Source organism: Rousettus aegyptiacus, unplaced genomic scaffold (genome assembly GCF_014176215.1).
Source record: "Rousettus aegyptiacus isolate mRouAeg1 unplaced genomic scaffold, mRouAeg1.p scaffold_m13_p_6, whole genome shotgun sequence".
Lineage (NCBI taxonomy): Eukaryota > Metazoa > Chordata > Mammalia > Chiroptera > Pteropodidae > Rousettus > Rousettus aegyptiacus.
Window position 1 is genome coordinate 40349487 of NW_023416309.1, and position 18747 is coordinate 40368233.

The window sequence follows — 18747 nt, forward strand, 5'->3', positions numbered from 1 at the left end:
ATTAATAAATGTCACCTCTCCTGTGTGGAGACTGATAACAGTGAAGGGAGGTAGAAATGGGGGAGTGCGGGACATCTGCAGAAAGCCTGGGAATACCCACGGTAAGAGTTTAGCTTTTAGCAGAAACACAGCGCAGTTTTCTCACGCAGGGATATGGCCTCGTTTCTTCTTTCTCGAATCTCCAGTTCATAGTTCAAGGCCTGGGACACAGTTGATACGTAGGAAATGTTTGCTGCCTACCTAGGGCTGCCCGAGGCTGAGCATCCTGACTTCTCCAGAGCACAGTAGGAGCCTCTCTAGTCTAGGTGCTGGTAAGAAAGTCAGGTGCAGTTCCTCTCAGGGCAAACCCCAAGGTCAGGGAATTGGGAATGAGAAGGAGCTGGGCTGCTCCCTGAGCAGAGATGCCCCATACTCCTTTGCCACTTCCCCATCAGGAGCCTCTGAGGAAAATTATTTAACCTCGACCAACAATTAAATCCATTAGAATAGAATCAAAACACAGATGAGCCTCCAGATCCATTGCCTCCAATGGATAGGTGGGGGAGTAGGACAGGAAAAGGGAGCAAACCACACATCTCAAGTTCTCTTTGATCTTGTCGCCATTGAGGCCAGGCCCAAGGATTCTTTTTCCAGTCCCGCTGCCCCAGCCTGGGGAATGTCTCTTGACATTGCCTTTCTGAGGGTACACAGGTGTGTTCCTGAACCTCTGGCATACTGGCCAGACATGCAGAAAGGGTGTCCCCATGCTCTGAATAGCAAGGCCTTTATACAGGCTCATGGGTTTGGGCTGCACGTGGCTGGGCTGCTTCTCTCCCAGTTCTGCTTCTTGTGTATATTTGCAGGGAAGATGTTAACACTTCCTAACAAGCCTTTGTGTTCATCTAATCTCTGCTGTTTAACCTTTGACTCTCCCCTATTATCAGTGTCTGCCACCTTGCTAGCCAGACCAAGGGCCCCAGGAAGAAACCTCAGCCTGGGCTAGCTAGGAAGAGGATGAGACCGGCATTCCACCCCATTCGGAGGCAGATGGATCGCCTTTCCCTGGGGCAGAGCTTTGGAAAATAAAGCAAACCTGTGGTGCCATTAGGATCCCCCAGCCCCCTCTCCTTTTGAACTGTCAGCCTTTAAGTAAACATTCTTTCCCTGCCATGGTCCCAGCACTGTGGTGGGGAGCGGGGAACCTGGGAAGAGAGGGGCCCTGAGAGCCTCTGCTAAACTGAGGGATTTGGGCAGAGAGAGCAGGGCAGAAGTGCTGCATTGATGTCAACTCTTGAGTCCCCAGGGCATCAGGGTTTTTGAAGTGGACTCAAGGTAGCTGTCACCACAAGGACCAGGCTCCTCTGAAGTATTAAAAGCCCCATCCTCTCCAGGCCCCTCACTTGAGTTTGTTTGTACCTGCCTGCAGCGTTTCCCTTCCCAGCCCACACATCCTCGGCAGCAACAGTGATGGACAGCGATGCTGTGCCTGGGTGACAGGTCTGGCTGCCATGGGCCAGAGCCTAGGCTATACTTCCACCAAGGAAAATGTCAAACAGGCCTATTGCTAGAGATGAGTAGGCCATTCTTTGTGCTTTGGTGTGATAAACACCGAACCTGGAGCAAGGAACTTTAATCCTGACTCCACTGACAACTGGCTGTGAAACCAGGCAAGACATTTCACCTCTGTGAGCCCAAGTTTCTTTTGTTAAAGAAGGTCAAATTTCCTACAAAACAAAGCCCAGTTACACACGTTATGGGCTGGGTGCTGCTGTCTGGGTTTTTTTTGTTTGTTTTGTTTGTTTGTTTTTTACTAAAAGGGATCATTAATCTCTGGACTAGCTCCTGCAAATGATAGGGACTGTGTGTGGCGTGTGAAAATGGAAGAGTTGGGTCTCAGGGCCAGTGAAGTAGTCCAGAGCCTCAGAGATCCAGCTTTCATGATGAGTCACCTGGTTTTTCCTCTCAGAAAGCATTTTCCTTGGGGATGTGCTTCCCACTCTGGCCTACAAGTAGAGTCAGACTTGAGTGACTCCAGTGGAGGAAAAGGTAACTGAGGCCTTCAGTGGAAGTCCCATGCAAATGGTAATGTTCAGTCTCCAGCTTCAGATCACAGCCCTAGATGTCCTCATCCTGTCCCTTGTTAGCACACATACTCCATTATTTTCTTGGGGTGCAGAGGAGGCCCAGCTTGCTTGAGCTACCTGTGTATTCCAGAAGGTTCCTTCTACATCTTTGGTAGTCCCGAGCCTGAGGTATGAGTCACTCCAACCCCTGGTCTAATCAAGGAATCAGGACTGATCCTGCTCTTTTACTGCTAGACTAGCCATAAGGCCTTTTGTTTTTTTATTCCCAGGGCCACTAAGCTCCAAAATACTGCTGTTCTAACTGGCTTCCCTTCTTCTTCTCTGGCTGTGTGGAAGGTGTGGGAGAACTATGTAGAATCTTGGTGGCAGAGGGCCTGATGTTGGGGTCACTGTACTGGGTGTGCCCATGGCCTCTTTGTGTCCCCACAGGTACTACAAGAAGTTCTCCATTCCTGACCTGGACAGATACCAGCTATCTCTGGATGGTTCTTTGCTGAGCTTTGCTCATGCCAACTGCACCCTGATCATTTCCGTAAGATTCATCTAGACTTCTTAGCCACTGCCTCAGGGAAAGGCTCCTTCTTTCCTTGCCCATAAGAGTCCCCAGTGCCAGCCCCACCCCCTGGGATGTGCTTGCTATAAAATAGCCATTTCTACTTCCACATGTGGAGAGTAGGGCAGGGACTCAGGGCCCGAGCTGGAAGAGGATAGGAGGGTAATAGGGAGGGGCGGGAATCCCAGGACTGGGATTCTGATCCAAGGCCTGCTCCTACTGAGCCGTGTGACCTTGAGCAAATCATTCAATTCTGTAGGTCTCAATTTCCTCATCTTCGAATAAAGGGATCAGAAAGAGCTGTATGTGTGTGTGTGTGTGTGAGTGAGTGTGAGAGAGTGAGTGACTTATGTCCTCTTCCTGACTCTATCTACAGTACCAAAAGCCAAAGGAGGTCCTGGTGGCTGAGTCAGAGCTTCAGAAAGAGCTGAAGAAGGTAAAGACAGCCCATAGCAGTGATGGAGACTGCAAGACCCAGTAGTGGACCCCTGAGCCTGTACTTCTGGCATGGAGAATGGGTGAGGCTCCTCCTGTCAGCCTGTGAGACTTCGAGGCCTGGGCCTTTCTGGCACAGGGGCATTCTCTTCTCTTTCAGGGGCTCCCAGACTCTGTAAGAACTGGTCCTCAGGGCACTCCTAGCTTCCCTGCATCATAGTCTTATCTCCTGAGTAAAGTCCTTCTGAGTCACTGTGGGTAGACTGCGCTCTTGTCCACGTCTGTATGCTTCTGTCCTCAGGGAAGGTGCTGGTGGCAACACTTCATTTGCTATCCTAGGGACCCTCTACATAAGACCTTCTGTGTAAAGCGGTCCCCAACCATTCTGGCACCAGGGACCGGGTGGTTGAATGAGAATCTAATGCCTGATGATCTGAGGTGGAGCTGAGGCGGTGATGCTAGCGCTGGGGAGCGGCTGCAAATACAGATGAAGCTTCACTCACTCACCTGCCACTCACCTCCTATTGTACGGCCTAGCTCCTAACAGGCCATGGACTGGTACCAGTCTGGGGGCCTTAGATGGCAGAGAGGGTAGGGAACCCTGACCCCAGGAGGACACAGCCAGGGTCTTCCCCAACTGTTTTCATAAACGTAGAAGACGACTAGGCTGGAAGGGGCCTCGTGCTACCTCAGCTTGCAGAAGTAGCCCAAAGGAACCCCCTAAAATAAGGGTGGGCAAGGGGGAAATTTCTCTTTAAAAATACAGAAGCCTTAGAAACAGGGTGTGAGGACACTATGGTTGAAAAGCCAGAATAAGGGTGGTAGCCTTGTGGAGAGTGTGTGCGTGTTAGGGTAGGCTGAAGAAGGATCCCTGCAGATGGTCAGCACTTAGCTCTTGACAGCCCAGAGCACTTTCATGGTCCCCTTTATATCCCCGACAGATGACACCCACCTCACCACCAGGGAGGACAAAGGGATAGGTAGGTGGTCAGTGAGTTTTTCCTAAAGAAAAGAAACCTTTGTTCTTTGGGACACTGAGCCAAGAGGCTAGTCTTAACCCTTTACCCAGAATGCACATCTTCAAATTTGAATCCGTTGTCCCCTCTCCCTGGGACCTCCCAGGACTCCCCAGACAGTGAGAAACCAAATCTGTGAACAATTAAGCTTTATTTTTACAAAAATGAACATTGTAGCATGTCTCAACAGCTGGTCTGAGGCTGGGCTGGCTCAGAACTCACTCAAAACTGCTGGGTTCCCTTTGTCCCCTCTTGTTTTCAAAGCAAGACCAGGCCAGGAATGAGTCCCCAGTCTCGAAAGCTTGGTCAAGGGTGGGGTCTGACTGAGGAGGTGGGGACCAGTGCCAGCAGGGATACTGGCAGCCTCGCCCCTCCTTTCAGGGAAAGAGCAGAAAGGGACCACTGGGAAAGCTGGAGCACCGCACCTCACCGTCAGCCGTCCCGGCTCTGTAAGAAGGGGTGTGGTGCACGGGGCTGGCCTCTCCAGGCCATATCCTCGCTCTGGCCAACAGGGAAGCACGGTCCGGCGGATTTAGCTGCGTTCTCCCAAAGCAGCAAGTCCCTTCTCTCCAAACTGGTTCCTGGGAGGGACTGCACCTCTGGGTACTCCCAGACCGTCAGGAATCAGCAGCCTTTAGCTTAAGGGCCCGAGCACTGTGGTCACAGGTCTGGGAGCACAGGCACAGGGGTGGGGAGGAGGTATCACTATACCCTCCAGACAGGAGAGGTCCCTGAGTAGCTGGCTTCCCTGGCCCACAGGCTGGGGTGGCCCTGACTGTCATGGGTTTTGAAAGTCCAGGACATGGAGGTTATAAGACAGCGCAGCATAGAGATGCTTGGTGGTGAAGCGCAGGCAGTACACAGGACTGCTGAGGGGCGTCGACGTCAGCGGGAAGGCCTGCAAAGGAGGACAAAATGGCGAGGGTGGCCTGAGGAGGGGATGGGGGAGCTCGAACCCAGGATTCCCAGGCCCAGTGTAATGGGCCGGGTGCCATTGTAGCCTTCCTCCCACCCTCTCCAGGCACACCCACTCCCAAGTACAGCCCATAAAAATGAGTCCTGGCTTCTTGGAAGTGAGAGGTGGGTGGGACACCTACGTGTAGGCAGGCCCGTTGGCGCCGGTCCCACAGTCGCACAACTCCATAGTAGGAGGAGCCAGTGGCCAGCAAGTGGTTCCCATCTGTCTGCAAGCAGTATAGGGTGCTGTCGTGGGGCTCCTCCCACTCCATGACACACTTCCTGTCCAGGAAGAAGAGATACAGGGGTAGCTTCATGAGTGCCCTCCACCTCTACCCCTGCTTCCACATTCTGGCTGAGAGTGAGAGGTAAATCACCAAATTCTTTAAAAACCAGCCTTACTAAGGGAAAGCCTCTTCAGTAAAGGTCTCTTTTTTGCTAAGCCCCAGACCCAAGGGCAGGTTATGCCTTCATTTGTGTTTCACGCGGCTAACTACATGTCAAAGAACTTATAAGGCTTCAGAGAGGTAGAAAGGCCTAAAGAAAGGCTGGGACAGAATGCTGAGGGATGGCACCCTGACAGATCCCGAGGCTTTTATCAGGGCCTGGTGACTACAGTCTCCCAGGCCCCGGGGCAAAGGCTGCACAAGGTGAAGAGTCTAAGCTTAATCTGACCTTGCCAGCCACTCCTTGCCAGCCCCTCACATGGAGTCTCTGTGCCCTCTCCCAAGGGCCCTGAGGACTGGAGTGAAGGCTAAGACTGGCACAAGGCTCCTATCACCTGTCCTGCCCAGCACACGCACCTGACACTGGCACGGAGGTCCCAGTAGCGAACGTAGGTGTCGTAGCCACAGGACAGGAGCGTGGAAGGGGACTCATACATGACGTCCAGCACCCCAGCCCCTGGGGGAAAGTCACTGCCTAGGTGCGTCATCAGTTGTCCACTGGGGAGAGAGAAGGGGCAGAGAATGAGCAGCTGTCCCGCCTTGGCCCACAAAGATTCTCTGAACCTCCAAATGGCATCTCCTGAGGAAATACAGCTCTCCTTCCTGAACCAAATTAGACTCCCTTAGAAAACAGGGGTGCTGAGGGAGGAGATGCTCTGGACTCCCACCCCTTGCACCTCAGTCCCAGTCCCTGCCCCTACTGCCAGCTAAAGGCCTCGATCGGCTGCCAGCAGCCCCTCCATCACACCTGCACACTGGCCACCCGCCACCCGGCCTCTTCTCTGAATGATGAATGGGCCTCGATAAAGGGGTCGCCCCCTCCCCCACATAGTTACTTTATACTCCTTGATCCTGCAGGTCATGCAGTTCTGAGCTGCCTGAGTCCAATGCCTTAATTCCCGCCTGTAATCTGGGGCTCAAACCTCATTGGGGATAAAGACCACACAAAGGGAGAAGGGGAGTCCTAGGAGATGTTAAAACAAGTAAACACCTTTGTGTCTGGGGAGAGAAATCGCTGAGAAAGCAGCTTAGCAGGCTGGTCCCTGGTGTTCCCGGCCAGGCTGGCCCCCAGCCCGCAGCAAGCACGCCTCTGTGATCACAGCCCCCAGCCTGCTGGGCTCCAGCTTGCTCCCCCATCCTCGCCCCTCCCGGTGGCCAAGAGCAGATTACTGAGAAGAACAATTTCTTTGTGACTGTGTAATTCCCTCCGTGACCGCGGTAGTGGGCAGACCCCTCACCCCGATGCCAGAACCCTGGCAACCATGTAGGGGGGCCTCCTGGCCCTAGCAACTACCCCTCAACATCAAGTGCACCCGCTAATCTCTGTGGATAGGGGATGGGTAGAACAGTGAGTATACCGAATGACTGAGGTGAATGAAGAAGAGAGGTACCCTTCAGGCCCCATTCCTCAGCTTTACCCAAGAGATGCTGGGCTCTCCTCCATGGCATCACAGGAGAAACAAGGCCCTGGACACTTCACAGGGACACACAGGTAAGAGGCTCAGGCATGGAGTGGTCACACCAGCCCAGCTTTGGCTCAAGCAGTATTCATCAAAGGGCTTGAGGCCGCCGAGGCTGCCAGTCACGTGTGTGAATGTGGCCCTCAGCTCCAGTCCTTCCACTGCACATAGACCCTACCCCAAACCTCCTTTCTTCCCTGTGGAGTCGCTGTCTTTCCTGAAGGCTGAAAAAGTAAAGGAGGAGGCTGTGGGTTCCTTTCTGCCCACTCCGCCTTTCCTTTGAGCCCTGGACAGTGAAGCAACCCCCAGCAAGTAGCACCATTGCTGACCTAAGTCAGCACTTCAGGCCTCAGCCTCCTCCCCAGGGCAGTGCCTTTCTTCCTATCAGGGTAAATCACAATAAGTCTCTGTGTACGTGTGTGTGTGTGGCGGTGGTGGTGGTGGGGAATCTTGAGAGGAATCAAGCAAAACATTTTCTCCCTAGATTAGGTTCTCCCAAAGATCACTCACCTGCCTTCCCAGTGGGCCCCTGGCCATGACTCCACACCCTCCTCCTCCCCGAGGCAGGCCAGAGCCCCAAGAGGGGTTGGTCTCGTTCTCACGGGTACACACGCACATTTCTGCACACTGGGTAGGGGCTGTTTTGCTCCACAGTTCTCCCTCTCCTTCCAGATTTGGGGGCCCTGCCCCCTCCATTAGTGAGGCCTTCAGGAATGACTGAGGAGCTCTCCCCTTTAATCTATAGAAGTAATTTCATGTTTGTCTGTTTGAAACAGAAGATGAAAGGCAGTAGGGTTGGGGGCGTGAAGCCCCAGCATGGCTCTACCTGCCCATCCCTGGTCCCAGGGCTCAGAAGGAAGGAGGGCTGGTCATCCGTGGCTGGGCAGGGTCAGCAGCATAGGGGCCACATCCAGGCCAAGTTGCCTGTCCCAGTGTCCCAGCCACCACTGGAAAGTGTCATGCGACAGTGTCTGCAATAAGAAACACAGAACCCTACCCTCTGAGGGAGACCCAAGGGCCAGAGTGAGCACCAACCCCTGGGGACCAGGACAAGTCCAGAAAGACTCTCGTCTGCCAGCCCAGCCTGGCCAGGGTCTGAGAAGTTTCTTTCTGCCGCACTGTTATCTGATTCTCTGAAACAGCCACACACACTTTAAATGGGCCAATAAAAAGATACAATTTCTCTTGCCTCTGAGCCAGGGACCCTTGAGACTCTGTTGTGCGGTGCCCGTGAGGTTAAGTTCAGAGCATAAACTGACACACCAGGCTCTGGGAAATGGCCCGTCTCTTCAAATAGCAGCCCAGCGGTGCCACAGGAGCCCTGCTGGGGCTTTGATTTGGGAAAACAAACAGAAATGGCATCGTGGGCCCTTCGTGGCCCCCACCCCAGGCCCAATTTAAACTAGAAAACTCTAGCTCAACTGCTCTGGTGGAGGGAGAGAGATCTGCGGACAATAGCCCCAACCTTTGGGGGGAAGGGGGACAAAACAAGCTGTCTGTCTCTTCAGCCCCTCCTCCAGCTCCTTTTCTTAATGCAAGTGTGTTCTTGTAAAAACGATTAGATTGCAATTTGTATAACATGGTGACCCCCAAATTCAGACATTTCACCCCTTTTCTCTGGAAAGAATGTTAAGAATGCTTCTGGGCCTATCACCGTGGGGGGCAGGAGGGGTTGCAGAGCCTTGGCTGTCCCACAACTTGTGTGGGAACAGGGCTGCTCCTCAGAGCCCCAGGCCAAGACAGGAGCAAGGGCTGGATCTGTCACTATAGAAGACCAGACAAAAAGTCCATTCCCTTCCAACTCCTGTGCACAAAGCCTGGGCCTCCAGGAGCCGCTGAGGGCTGGGGGGCCTCCAGTACCCAGCCTCCCCAGAGCATGACTCCAGCAATTCTCTCTCGACCCAGGGAAAGATAAAGACAGATGGGGCCGCCCTGTGAGCCTGATGAATGAGATCAGACTGGGAGGATAGCCTGAAGGAGGCGTGTTCCCGTCGCTTGGCTATGTGCGGCCTCAGCCTAGGGAATCAGCCCCGGAAGAGGGAATCAGGTCTCCCTGGACCAACTCACACTGCTGCCCAGGAAATTCCACTGATGCTGGAGGAAAGTGGGAGGATAGAGAGGAACTTTCTAAGGGTCAGGAGGATAAGGAAATTTAAATGAGACATTCATCCCCTGTCAATCTTTATGGGGACAGCTAATGGGAGGTAGGTGCAGGCCCTGAAGACCCAGATGTCTGATCCAGGAGAGGCCCTGAGTGCCAAGCTAGAGTCTGGCAGGGTGGGACTGCAGTCCCTGGTAGGCACATCCCTCCTCGCCCAGCCTGGGCCTTGCAGAGCCAGGAAGCTTAGTGCCCTGCTCCCCTCCCTCCCTTCCTCTCGCCCTTGGGTCCTTTCATCCCAACCTCTGGACACCTCCCCCTGCCTGGCCTGCCTGAGCTCCCACCACAAACCACAGCCCGTAGAAAGTCCTCCAGTGCTAAAGTATCCTGAAGTACCCCTGGCTCCCACATCTAAGAATGCCTGTGACCCCCACAACATTTCACAGCCACTGTTAACATACTGGGTTCCTGATGATGTTCTCTGGAGATCCTATGGGTGGGTGCTTATTCCTGTATATGTGTGGGTGTGAGGACACCCCATCTGGCATGTGCTACCCCGAAATGTAACAATGACTTTTGGGGGATGGAGAGGATGGGAGGGTGACAAACAGTTCACCTTCCTACATCTTTTCTGTTCCCACGAGACAGAAGCCTGAAGGTGTTAAGCTGGGCCCAAAACAGTTGCTAAGAAAATGGGAGGTTTTTCTTCCCTCCCTTCTTTCTTCCTTTCCTCCCCACCTCCTTCCCTCTCTTCCTTTCTTTGATCAAGAACCATTTACTAGCACCTTGTCTACACAAGGCATTGTGCTTTAAAAAAGCTCCAGGGAGATGTGAAATGTGACTGAAGGAGACATTGCCCCAGTCTTCAAGGAGCTTTCCATCCAGTGAGGGTAAGAAGTCTGTCATGTATTCAATTAACAATGCAAAGTGTGACCTGGTGAATACCATAAGAGAGCTGAAAGGAAGTTTTATAATGGCACAGATACGAGACCAATTTTGGCTATGGGTATGAGCAACTCTTCAATGACTGATAGAATTGTGACAGGCAATGACAGAGGAGTGGGGATAACCTTGATGAAGGACCAGCAACAGAAGTTCAGAGTGGGGTCACCTAGCTGGCAATCTGGTTTGGCCAGAGGCATGAGTATGTGCGGGGAACAAGCTGGCATGATCTGGCTTCCAGTTTATGGTGGACACACTGCTCAGCTGGTATGAACTCCGCAAGTGGCAGAGTGCCACAAGACTTAAAGCAGGGAGAGCTTTTCCTAGTCCAGCCCTCTGGTGGGGAAACCAAAGGAAGAAAGGAAGCAGATAGGTCCCAAATGTAACCACAAAGTGGTGGAGACAAGAAGCCCATGGAAGCTTCACCTGCCCTGGTCCCCAGAAGGGCCCTTTGCCAGCACATAGCCTTTCACATGCATGTGTGTACGCGTGCACGACCCCAGCACCCACCCGCGCACACGTGTTCAGACACAATGGCTCAAAGGCCAGGCAGCCGGGCAGCCCACTTTGTACTGCTAACAAGGGGACCGTAATTACAGGAAGGGGCAGCCGGGCAGATAAAAGGATACAAAATTTCAACATCTGTTGCCATAAAGGGATAAGGAGAAGTGAAACGCAAAGTATCAGTTTGGTGTCAGCAGGCAGAGAGCCAATTTCAAAGAGTTCAGGGGGACAGAGGGGACAAGAAAGAAAAAGGAAAGAGGTGGGGAGAAAGAAAGAAAGAGAAAGAAATTACAGGGTTCCTTAAAGAGGTAAAGAAAAAAGAAAATGAAAAAAGCTGTCAGTAATACTTTCAAAGAAGGCAGGTACTTTAAAGAGGGGCAATTCCCGTAATCAGCCTGACTGAGGGCCAGGCCCCCTACCCGGGAGGAGGCGGAGGGCCTGGGGCGGAAACAAAGCTACACCTGGGAGGGATGGGCACTAATGGTGCCCTCAGAGCATCCCAGCCTACACTCAGGACACTAATTTGAATCTCCTACAGACGGTTAAAAAGGCTGAAGCCTGGCACCCCTTGCCCTTCAAAATGCCAGTAGGTGCCCTGATATTCAGCTCCTGTGCTTAGTCCACAGACCTAAGATAAGTTCCCCTGGGTGAGGGGTGTGTGTGTGATGTCAGGCCAGTCAAACCTCCTCCTCCCAGGCCTTTCTGCAGGTGGGAGGTAGGCCCCACACAGACAATACCTTCCCTGAAGCCTAGCCCGGAGCCCTGCCAAAATGCAGACAGAATACACAATATGGGCCTTGATTCTTCCAGACTCCAGGCTCAGGAATTAGGATGGCTTTGGCACAATACCTTGGGGCCTGATGGGACCCCAATGTCTAGCTAAGCATACTCTGTGCTATCTGTCAAGATGGACCCCTTAGGAGCTGGGACTGGGTCTGAAGACAATCTACTCTCAGAAGCAGGAACATGCTGGCACCTGCAAATTGGGTAGAGGACTCCAACTTTCTATCTTTCTGGTTTAGACAAGTTAGAAATCCCATCCTTGGGCCCAACCCATGGTCCCTAGCTCCAGGAGAGAGAATGGTAGAAAGGATGAAGGGAGAGGGGGACAGCTCCGTTCCCTGACATATAAGCAATGGCTCTGTGCCATAGCTCCCCTAGGACCTGCGTGCGTCAGCCAGGACCTCCCCTTCTCCAGGCCACAGGAAGAGTCTCCAGTGGACTTGATGGAATGAAAGGCTGAAGAAGCCAGGGTGACCCTGAAAGGAGTCCCCAGGCACTGAGAAGCTGCCTGAGGATGGTTACTGAGAGACACAGATGCACGAGGGAGCACTGGTGCCCGCTAGGGCACCTATACCTTCGAGCTGTGTCCTAGCCCCCACTATCGTCCTGAGGGCAGCCCCTGGGGCAGTGATGCTCAGAGCAAAACTGCCCCTCCAGTACTGCCTCCCCCCAGTCATTGCACACACATAAAAGAGAAAATCCCAGCGCTCCTCAAGTTTCAGTGGTGACAGGTTAAAAGCAAAAGAATCCCTCTAGCATCGCACACCGCCCCGCCACTGAGTCCTGCCAGTGATGTCGCTCCACCTTCCAGATTGGCCTGTCAGTCAGGCTTTGGCCTTATTGAAAGATCAAACTCTGTCCTGCCTGTTCATTACCTTAATCCTATTTTCTACATGGCTTTATTATCTGCTCAGGCTTCTCTGGGAAAGACAGCTACAGACAGTCGTTCTGTCCATCCATTTCCTCCCACCAAAAGCGGATGCCTCCACCAGCATATCTTTCCCTCGATCCCCACACCTCTTGGTCCTCCAAACTCCCCTGGGGACAGGAGAGATGTTTAAACAAGGCCCGACTCCTCTCGGTGGTAAGAAGGGGAGTCTAGGGGCTAGAGAGAAGGCAATGCCAAGTGACATCAGGGCAGCTCTGCCACAGGCTGGCCAGAGAAGAGAGTGGCTGTTTCTTGTCTGGCTTTAGTGAAAACTGAAGCCATAGCTGTCTTGTGCCCATTCCCACTTGGGTTCTTTCTGGGTTCTGTAAACACCCAGTATTTGGAATTAGTGAGGTCTAAGGATTTTATAAGAGAATGCCATTCAAAGGTTTAGTGCCTTAGAACTCCATCCTGATCATAAATCTGTGCCTGAGCATACCCCACACTCTCAAGATAAAGCTGGGCCACGGTGGTGTACCCACCCCATCCCCTAGCTTGTCCGCCATCCCGAGTCCAGGCCAGCCATGATGCCAAGGATAAGGTCTAGCTATGTAACTACACAAAACTGACTTTCAGCAGACATGCCCATTTTGTGACCTACAGCCTTACTGTTACAGCCTGCTCTGTGACATGAGGTCAGCAGGTTCAATTCCCCCTCCACGGGTCACAGGCCACAAATATCTGGAGGATTGAAAGGTTGAGCCTCCACAAACTCCAAGGTACCAATGTGAAAGACAGATGTAGATGGAGAGGAAGAGGAAAGGAGACAGCTTACAGTGGTTGACTGTCCCCATGGTGACAGGCATTGTGTGGGTACTTTTTCAAAAAAAATTTTTTTTCTACTAGTTCTATTAGTAGGGATAATTAAATCCCATTTACAAATGTAGAAAGTGAGGCCAAAAGAGGCCCACAGATCACAGAACTAATATGCAGCAGAGTCAATTCTGGAATCCAGGTCTGTCTGACTACACAGCCTGCGCTCCCTCTGCAGCTCCTCACAGCCTCATGACACACCAGAGGAAGAGCTCCTTCTGCCCCAGCCCCCTTCAGAAGCAAGAGGTTGCCAGAATCAGGAGTTTGGTAGGGTGAGCCATGGAAATAACTTTCACAGACTGCAGGACCTCCAACATCTCAGGACCTACAGAACAAAGGAACCCTTGGAAGGTTTAGCTATGCTGACAACAGTGTGATGCGATCAACTGAAGTAACTAAAGTAGATCTCCAATAAGAGAGGTAATAGCACCTGCTACTCATCAGCCCACACCTGCTATGTTCACTATTCAATTATGAATAATCCATTTCAACAGAGAACAAACCAGATAAATTAAAGAAACTTTCAGGTGAGAATGGTCCTGAAACCAGTGTGAGAAAAAAACTGTAGGTCACCCATCCAGCTATTCCTCACCTTATTTCTTGCTGACCAAACCCTGATTCTGTGCCTACCTCTCCCCTCCCCCACTGCCAGTGTGCAAAGTGGGGCGACGGGGCAGGGAGTTCTTCCTCAAGCCCAGAAGGTGACTCTTGACTGGTCATTCCATTTCCTATGCCAGCGTTTGATTTAGGGTGAGTACTGGAATATGCTTTTGGCTCAAGTCTGGTTGGGGGTTCCTAGGAAGGGATTCCTCATTTTAAAAGAATGCCCCAAGCAGGGACATGCCCTCCTCATTTCTTCTTCCCTTTGGATATTGCCTTATGAATTGGTAGAGACTTTGTGAACAAGCCTGTGGGCGAGGGCAACAGCCCATCTTGACTGGGGTGGCAAAGCAGGAAGCTGAGGAGAAAATGGGCCTTCATGGTCTCATTGAGCTACTAAACCCATCAAACCAGCCAACCATCCAACTTCTGGACTCCTTGTTATTTAAGACATTAATAATCCCTTTATTGTTTGAGCTACTTTGAATTAGGACTTCATTACCTACAGCCATATGCACCCTAACTGATCTACTATGTTCAGGAGCAACAATTAAAGGGCCTCAGACTTTTGGCCTGGAAATGATAAGACCCTGAAGGAACAGGACCAAAGCTTTCTGAAATTGAAAGGCCTGTCTTCAGAAGAGAGGTAAATCTTGCTTCTTGTCATGATCACAGCTCCAGGAAGATCAATCCTTGATGAAGGGTAGGCATTCTAACTCGTAGAGCTATTCAGAGACATGATGTAGTGTTTGGTGAAGTCGTGAGGTTCCTATCCCTAGAGTTGAATGACCAAGAGAAAGTTGTAGGAAAAAACATTCAATTAAGATAGCTCATGTAGTATAAAAAAATCTTTTGGAAAGACTAACGATACAATAGGTTTTTCATAAGAAAATATATGGCTAATACTTTCCCTGGGATATGGAGAGAAAAGGAGAAGACGAGCTAGAGCAGATGAAGCAGGAGGCAGGTAAGATGAGCACACCCTCACCTCTGCTGTAAACTACAGCGTTGAAAACCAGAATGTAGGTGCCTAGAGCAATGTAAAGAGTTCTCAGACTTGAAGCAAACAAACAAAAAGTGACAATACCAAATGCCAACAGGATATGGAGAAACTAGATCTTTCATACGTTGGGGTCAGAATATAAAGTGGTAAAGATACTCAAAATAGTCTGGCAGGTAAGAAAACTAAACCAAATGACCTGGCAATTGTACTCCTGGGCATTAATCTCACAGAAATGAAAATATATGTCCACACAAAAGCCTATACACTCAAGTGTTCACTACACTTTACTTGCGGTAGTCAAAAAATTGAAAACAGCCCAGATGTCCTTAAGTGGGTGAATTCTGTTTAATAGGAACTTTGGTATATCCATCCCAGGAAATGTACTACCGAACAACAAGAAGAAAAGTGAAATTGATACATGTTAACAATGTCTATGGGTATCAAGAGAATTATGCTGTGAAAGGTGCAAAAAGTAAATCTCAAAAGATTACATACTATATTATTTCATTTATATAATTTAAAAATGACAAAATTATAGAGATGGAGAACAAGTGGTTGCCAAGGATTAGGGAAAGGATAGGAGAATGGGTGTGACTCTACAGGGTACACGAGGGACTATTGTGCTGATGGAATAAACAGTCTGTATCTTGATTGTGGTAGTGGTTACCTGAATCTACACACAGGATAAAATTGCAAGGAAACACCCACACCCACACACACATACACACACACACACACACACACAATCTGAATAAAAGTCTATGGTCTGTACCAATGTTAATTTCCTTATATTACGTGAGATGTTACACAGGTACCTTGTTGTCCTATTTTTGTAATTTCCTATGAATCTATAATTATTTTAAAATAAAAAGTTAAAAACACACACAATAGAATGGCAGAAAATTAGATGGGAATGTGTCATGCTTGTCAAGGCAGAGAATTGTGAATAAAATCTAGATCTATTTTAACTTTTCTGTATAACCCTTTTTATGGATCTGTAGGCCACTTCTAAAATGTCTTTATTTTACAAAAATCATCTCTAGATGAAATTTTATGTAGCCACATAGTCAAGCACTCCTCAGAGAAAAAGTATCATAAATCCGAACTTATTATAACTTTAATATGAAGTTATTTACCTATTATAAATTACTTCAACAGTCTCCTCAAGCTAACCGAACGATTTCCTGTGAAAAGGTGACATGGCAGAGACTGCCAGTGGGTTGCGGGGCAGGAGTCTGCCCCAGCCTCCTCCTGCCCCACTGGGCAGCCCGCCGAAGCAGGCACAGGCTCGGCCAGCTCTCTCCACTGCCTCCCCGTCCCTCCAGCAAGCCATGGTGCGTTCAGGAATCTCTTACCTGTTGAGGTCCCAGATTCTCAGGGGTGAGAAGTGCCCACAGCAAGCTGTCCCTGTCACAAAAGAGCTGCCAAACAAAAGGAGAGCAGAGTCAGGTCTGGCTTGTCAGAACTTGTAGTGGAAATCGCTACACAATTAGAGGTGCCATACTCATTCTCCAGGGGGTTCTGGGTTTAAGCCAGGATGAGAGAAGCAGCCACAAGAGCCATCAGAGAAGCTGTGGGAAGACCACGAGAAGCATGGTGAGGGCTGTAACCCCCCAGAGCCGCCTGGCCACAGGAGCCACAGGTTCAATGATGGCTGAGCTTGCCACTCCAACCCAGCTGGTGTGGTCTCTGACCACTACAAAAACAGGTCCCTAGATGAGCAACTCTGAGGCCAAGGGAGAGTAAGCCTGTATGAAGTTCACAAAGCCAGGGCACAGAAACAGTCTCCTGGGAATAGGCTGTTGGGTGCTGGACGGTAATGCCCTGGTCAGAGTTGAGGGTGGCTGGGAGGCATTTCTGAAGGTTTTAAGAGCTCAGGGAATCTGGTAATATGGTACAAGCACAGGGCAGGTGTAAAGGCATCAAAAATGAGGTTGGGGTGAGAAGAAAAACTATGAAAGGTGAGTAACAATGAAAAAGTGCTAGTGGGAGAGAGGGAACATGAGGGGCCAGGGAGCCGGGGCTGCTGTGGAGTATGAAGGGAGTCGGGGAGTGCTTAGGGCAGAGGTCCCCAACCTTTTTGGCACCAGGGACCAGTACCGTGTGAGAACCTAATGCCTGATAGTCTGACGTGGAGCTGATGCGGTGATGCCAGCACTGGGGAGCAGCCGCAAACACAGATGAAGCTTTGCTCGCTCGCCGGCCACTCACCTCCTGTTGTGCAGCCCAGTTCCTAACAGGCCATGGACTGGTAACGGGTCTGGGACCCGGGGGTTGGGGACCCCTGGTTTAGAGGACAATGACAGACACTGCCAAGAGGCAGGTGAGAAGAAACAATTTGACCATATTTCCCAGAGTGTCTCTTAAACCCCTAAATAGTTCAACATATACAATCTACGGAATTTCATTTTAAGTGCAAGCACAAGCCCAGTGAGTAGGACCTATGCAATGATCCAGGGTGGCTGCAGTGCTAGGACTAGAACTTGAACCTATGCACCAGGCCATTCCTTTGTTAGAGGATTTAGCAGGGGTGGGGAGAGGAAGCCAGCGGGAACCCAGGGCTTGAAAACCTAAACTATGAGCAAGACTGTTGAAAGCAGTTATGTCACTCAGGAGCCCTGGGGCAGGGAATGGCCATGTCCCTACATGTCAGGCAAAGGGGGAGGGCGACTGGACATACTAATGACACATTAGCAATGTGGGGCAGCAGCCCATCCGCCCTGGCCCTGCCCAGCACCTGTGGCTCTCTGATCCCAAGTATGTCAATGGGGAGATGGATTTCCGCAGAGAGGGCTCAGAAGAAGCCAGTGGCTTTCGCTAGGGGTGAGCTGGCCGCCAATTACTGATGAGGGAGATGTTAGGGCAGGCACTGCCCAAGCCACTGATTAACAATCAAAATTTCAGGACAGGTGTCTGCTTTTCAGCCCCAGACTGACAAAATGGCCACGTGAGCCACCCTGGGGCTTCCATGCCTAAGCCAAGACTTCCTCTGTGGACATGCTCCATCATCCCAGCTGCCTCCCAACCCACAGGAGTGCCAGCAGCCACTAACTAGTGTGGTGTGCCAGAACAGCCACTCCGTCATGCCCCAAGTGACTCCCAGCCTGGGAAGCGGCTGCTGGACAATAAAGCCCCAAACTACAAAGCCAGGAGGTATTGTCCTCACCTCCCTCCCCCTGACATTTTTTTCTTGAGGGTAATCCATTAATAATTGGTAAAGCCAATTACCTTGGGTTGGAAACATAATAGCCACTTGGAAATCATTCGAGCGGGCAATTGGGCTCTCTAGACTTTTGAGGAGTGGGGGCCAGGTGAGGGGCGCCAGCATAGACATTTCTTAGGGAGGCCTGTAGCAGGCCTCTGGCCACAGGCCTAAATTAGCATCAAGGTAAGTCAACAGAAAGAGAGGTGGGAGGAACCTGGAACCTGAATCCCTGCTCTGACCTCCCAGCAGGCTGGGGTAGGGATGAGAATGCCTTCCCCTGGGACTCCTGTCCTTCTCTATTCCTGCCTGGCCGCCCATCCTGGCCCTGTCCATCTGCCACCAGGAGTGCCTCTCATCGTCATACCCCACAAAAACCTTTCTTAATTGCTTGGACATGACACTCATGAATGTTTCTTTCCACAAGCTATATTTTCCCCTTGTTTTACCACATGAAGCAGGAAGGAAGAAAAAGAGGAAAAGCAGAGAGTCTCCCTGGCACTAATGAGGATTTAAGAATTTAATGAAATTTAATACAGTAAAAAACTATGTAAGCAACAGTCGAGCAGATTTGGAGCCAGGTCCCACTGGGGCCACATGCCTGGACTCACACCAAAACCATGGAGACTGCCCAGGAACAGGGACAGCAAACCTGTAATGAACAGGCAGAGGTAGAAGCTGCTCCCCAGGTGGTTTGACCATCATTTCTCTGAGTCCCTACCACACTTCGATCTCACCTTCATGGGACAAATGGAATTTGGGGGTTATCTTCCAATCTTCTCTTTGAGATCATGGAGCCATTTGGTGGCTTTTGTGTACTCCAATGCCCAGCACTGTGCTTGGCCCAGATGAGGTACTCAGGACAAATCTGTGGACTTGAACTGAAAGGGCTTTCCAAAGCTCACAGACAACGGGGCTAGTCATATGGTCTGTGAAGGGGGTCC

The 18747-nt window shown here is 50.9% G+C and overlaps 2 protein-coding genes across 4 annotated transcripts in view; one reads left to right on the forward strand and one right to left on the reverse strand.

Moving 5' to 3' along the window:
- Positions 1-3312, forward strand: part of DPCD (deleted in primary ciliary dyskinesia homolog (mouse)) — a 19988-nt gene extending 16676 nt beyond the window's left edge. Inside the window, exons 5-6 of the mRNA XM_016120076.2 lie at positions 2493-2595; positions 2993-3312. Coding sequence (XP_015975562.2) covers positions 2493-2595; positions 2993-3097 — 208 coding nt within the window. The 3' untranslated portion in view covers positions 3098-3312. The remainder of the gene's footprint in view (positions 1-2492; positions 2596-2992) is intronic.
- An 887-nt stretch (positions 3313-4199) lies between these two features.
- The window catches only part of FBXW4 (F-box and WD repeat domain containing 4), a 76371-nt gene continuing 61823 nt past the window's right edge, over positions 4200-18747 (reverse strand). The window contains exons 6-9 of one of the 3 annotated variants that reach the window (XM_016120048.2): positions 15957-16022; positions 5828-5968; positions 5165-5306; positions 4200-4965 (exon numbers count right to left, since the gene is read on the reverse strand). In XM_016120048.2, the coding sequence (XP_015975534.2) occupies positions 4846-4965; positions 5165-5306; positions 5828-5968; positions 15957-16022 (469 nt within the window). In that variant the 3' untranslated portion in view covers positions 4200-4845. Of the gene's footprint in view, positions 4966-5164; positions 5307-5827; positions 5969-14354; positions 14374-15956; positions 16023-18747 lie in introns of those variants that run through there. The other 2 variants (XR_004951281.1, XR_004951282.1) reach the window with 2 other exon arrangements.